The sequence below is a fragment of the Micromesistius poutassou genome (genome assembly GCF_964030765.1).
Source record: "Micromesistius poutassou genome assembly, chromosome: 14".
In the NCBI taxonomy this organism is placed as follows: domain Eukaryota; kingdom Metazoa; phylum Chordata; class Actinopteri; order Gadiformes; family Gadidae; genus Micromesistius; species Micromesistius poutassou.
The window spans coordinates 315,154-317,653 of NC_140284.1; the positions used below are offsets into that span (position 1 = coordinate 315,154).

General features: G+C 57.3%; 1 protein-coding gene across 5 annotated transcripts in view; it reads right to left on the reverse strand.

Annotated features, from left to right (window-relative positions):
- The window catches only part of LOC311358579 (tensin-1-like), a 41,137-nt gene that overhangs the window by 8,709 nt on the left and 29,928 nt on the right, over window positions 1-2,500 (reverse strand). For all 5 annotated transcript variants that reach the window (XM_084478665.1, XM_084478664.1, XM_084478662.1 and 2 more), the window contains 2 exons: window positions 1,362-2,485; window positions 892-978 (listed from right to left, as the gene is read on the reverse strand). In XM_084478665.1, coding sequence (XP_084334791.1) covers window positions 892-978; window positions 1,362-2,485 — 1,211 coding nt within the window. The remainder of the gene's footprint in view (window positions 1-891; window positions 979-1,361; window positions 2,486-2,500) is intronic.

Here is a 2,500-nt window from a genome sequence, read left to right on the forward strand (position 1 = left end):
GAAGACGAGAAGAGTCTCTGGATCCATGGTGACCGTTCTCGTCAATGTCAGCCAGACCGGGCGTGACACTTCAAGGGACAGAAGGAAGAAGGGAAGGATTCTTTCCTCCTTCCTCCCCTTGAAGTGTCACAGATGGTCTAGCTGAAGGAAGAGAGAGAGAGAGAGAGAGAGAGAGAGAGAAGGACCACAGCTGGGCCTTAATGCTCTGCATCTGCTGTGGATTTCCCAGAGTATTGTATTGTAGTGTGTGTGTGTGTGTGTGTGTGTGTGTGTGTGTGTGTGTGTGTGTGTGTGTGTGTGTGTGTGTGTGTGTGTGTGTGTGTGTGTGTGTGTGTGTGTGTGTTGCATGTGATGTCATTGCAGTTGAGCATGTGCTGGTGCTTAGGATGAGCTCATCCAATAGGAGTCACGAGAGGAACAAAGGAGGAGGAGGGAGGATTGGTATCCACAGTCTGATCATAAAGAAGGTATATAATGAAGAAGGAAGGGATTTGTGTGTGTGTGTTGTGCATATGCATGTGTTAGTTTCTGTGTGTGTGTGTGTGTGTGTGTGTGTGTGTGTGTGCCCGCCTGCACACTGGTGGTTTATAAGTGTATTTGCGTATCGTGTCCACATTTTAATCCAGAATGTGGCCTTGCCCAGACAACCTTCATCAAAACACTGATTTCCGATCCAACAAGAAATTTGAGGGCCGGCTTTAGGGTTCACCCAGAAGACAAAATAAATGGTCTGTGTCTAACTTGAACTCTCCCTCTCTCTGTGGAACAGTCCGGCGCCAGCCAGCTTTTAGAAATGACTTTGCTTTTCGTTTCACGCATGTTTATTTTTTGTACTCCATTGAGATGTAAACAGGATGCGTACTAAGTGAAAGAGATTGCCATTAAGCTCACCTTGTTCTCTCGATATCTCCGGCTTGTACCAGAACTTGGACGTGTCCTGTACGAACTTGACGTTCAGCCGAGACTCCGGACTCCCATCTAGTAGACGACAAAACACAAGAATATTCTATGCGTCTCCATGCTGGAACTTGTCATGTGTATTGAAGCGAGCACATTGTCAGACAGATATACCCACTGGGTGATTACTGCTGACTACATATACTATATACTATACATAACTTACTGAACGTGTACTATTTTACTACAATATAGTCATTTGACCGTCATTCCAAGTACAATTTGTGATTTTTATATGCAATATATTTTATAAGCTGGACGTCAATTTTTCTAATCGACGGGCCACTAATGCCGCAAAGGATTACATATTGCAGCCGTTCTCCAGCGTTCTCAACACTGGACCCGTTTGAAAAATGATGAGTGAAAATAGGGTGCAGGGCCGGGTGTGCCCTGACGGCTCTCACCAGGCATGTTGAACTTGGAGAAGTCTGGCAGGGTGTGGAAGTACCCGGGCGTCCCTCCTCCGCTGGACAGAGGCGAGGACGACGAGGAGCCCGTCTTTCCGTTGAGCGTCCCGTAGGACAGCGCTCCGTTGGCGGGCCGCTCCCCGCTCGACATGCGCCTCTTCTCGGGCAGCTGGGGCTGGAAGGCCGGCGCGGGGCTGGCCTGCCTGAAGCCCCCCAGGGCCCCGTCCAGGTAGCCGGCCGGGGACACGGGGAAGGAGGGCGTGGGCGGGCCCTGGTAGCCCGAGGAGCTGCTCTGCCGGGACAGGTTGCCGTGCCTCTCGTCGGGTGTGGTGTAGCCGCTGTGCAGCGGGTGGCGCTCCAGGCCGGGGCTGCTCTGGGAGGCCAGGGCGTGGCGGGGCGGGACGGGGCTGCTCTGGAGGGCCGAGGCGTGGCGGGGCGGGACGGGGCTGCTCTGGAGGGCCGAGGCGTGGCGGGGCGGGACGGGGCTGCCGTGGGGCCGGCCCAGCGAGGGCTGCCGCACCAGCACCGGGCTGCTCTGGGAGCCCTGTGACGGGCGCCGGGCCAGGACGGGGCTGCCCCCCAGAGCCTGGAGCCCCGACGCCTCCAACGGCCCACCCAGGTGGGGGCTGCCCTGGGCAGCGGGCAGGACGGAGGAGGGGGAGTACAGCGCGTGGGGAGGGGCCGGGGCGTGGACCCCGTGCAGGAGGACCTGCATGGGGTCCTGGGTGGGGGGGCTGCTGGGGTGGCCCAGGTAGGAGGAGAAGGGCGGGGCGCTGGCGTCCAGGTAGGAGGAGGGCGTGGCCTGGTAAGGGGAAGTGGGCGTGGCCTGGTAAGAGCTGGTCGTGGCCTGGTAAGGGGAAGTGGGCGTGGCCTGGTAAGGGGAAGTGGGTGTGGCCTGGTAAGAGTTGGGCGTGGCTTGGTATTGGGGGGTGGGCGTGGCCTGGTATTGGGGGGTGGGCGTGGCCTGGTATTGAGAAGTGGGCGTGGCTTGGTATTGGGGGGTGGGCGTGGCCTGGTAGGAGGAACTAGGGGTGGGACGGAGGCTCTCCGTTGGCTGGGAGTGGGAGCCAGAGTCAGTGGTGAAGGGTGTGCTGCTGGAGCTGTCCATCAACGGATGATCACTAAGAGGAACAATG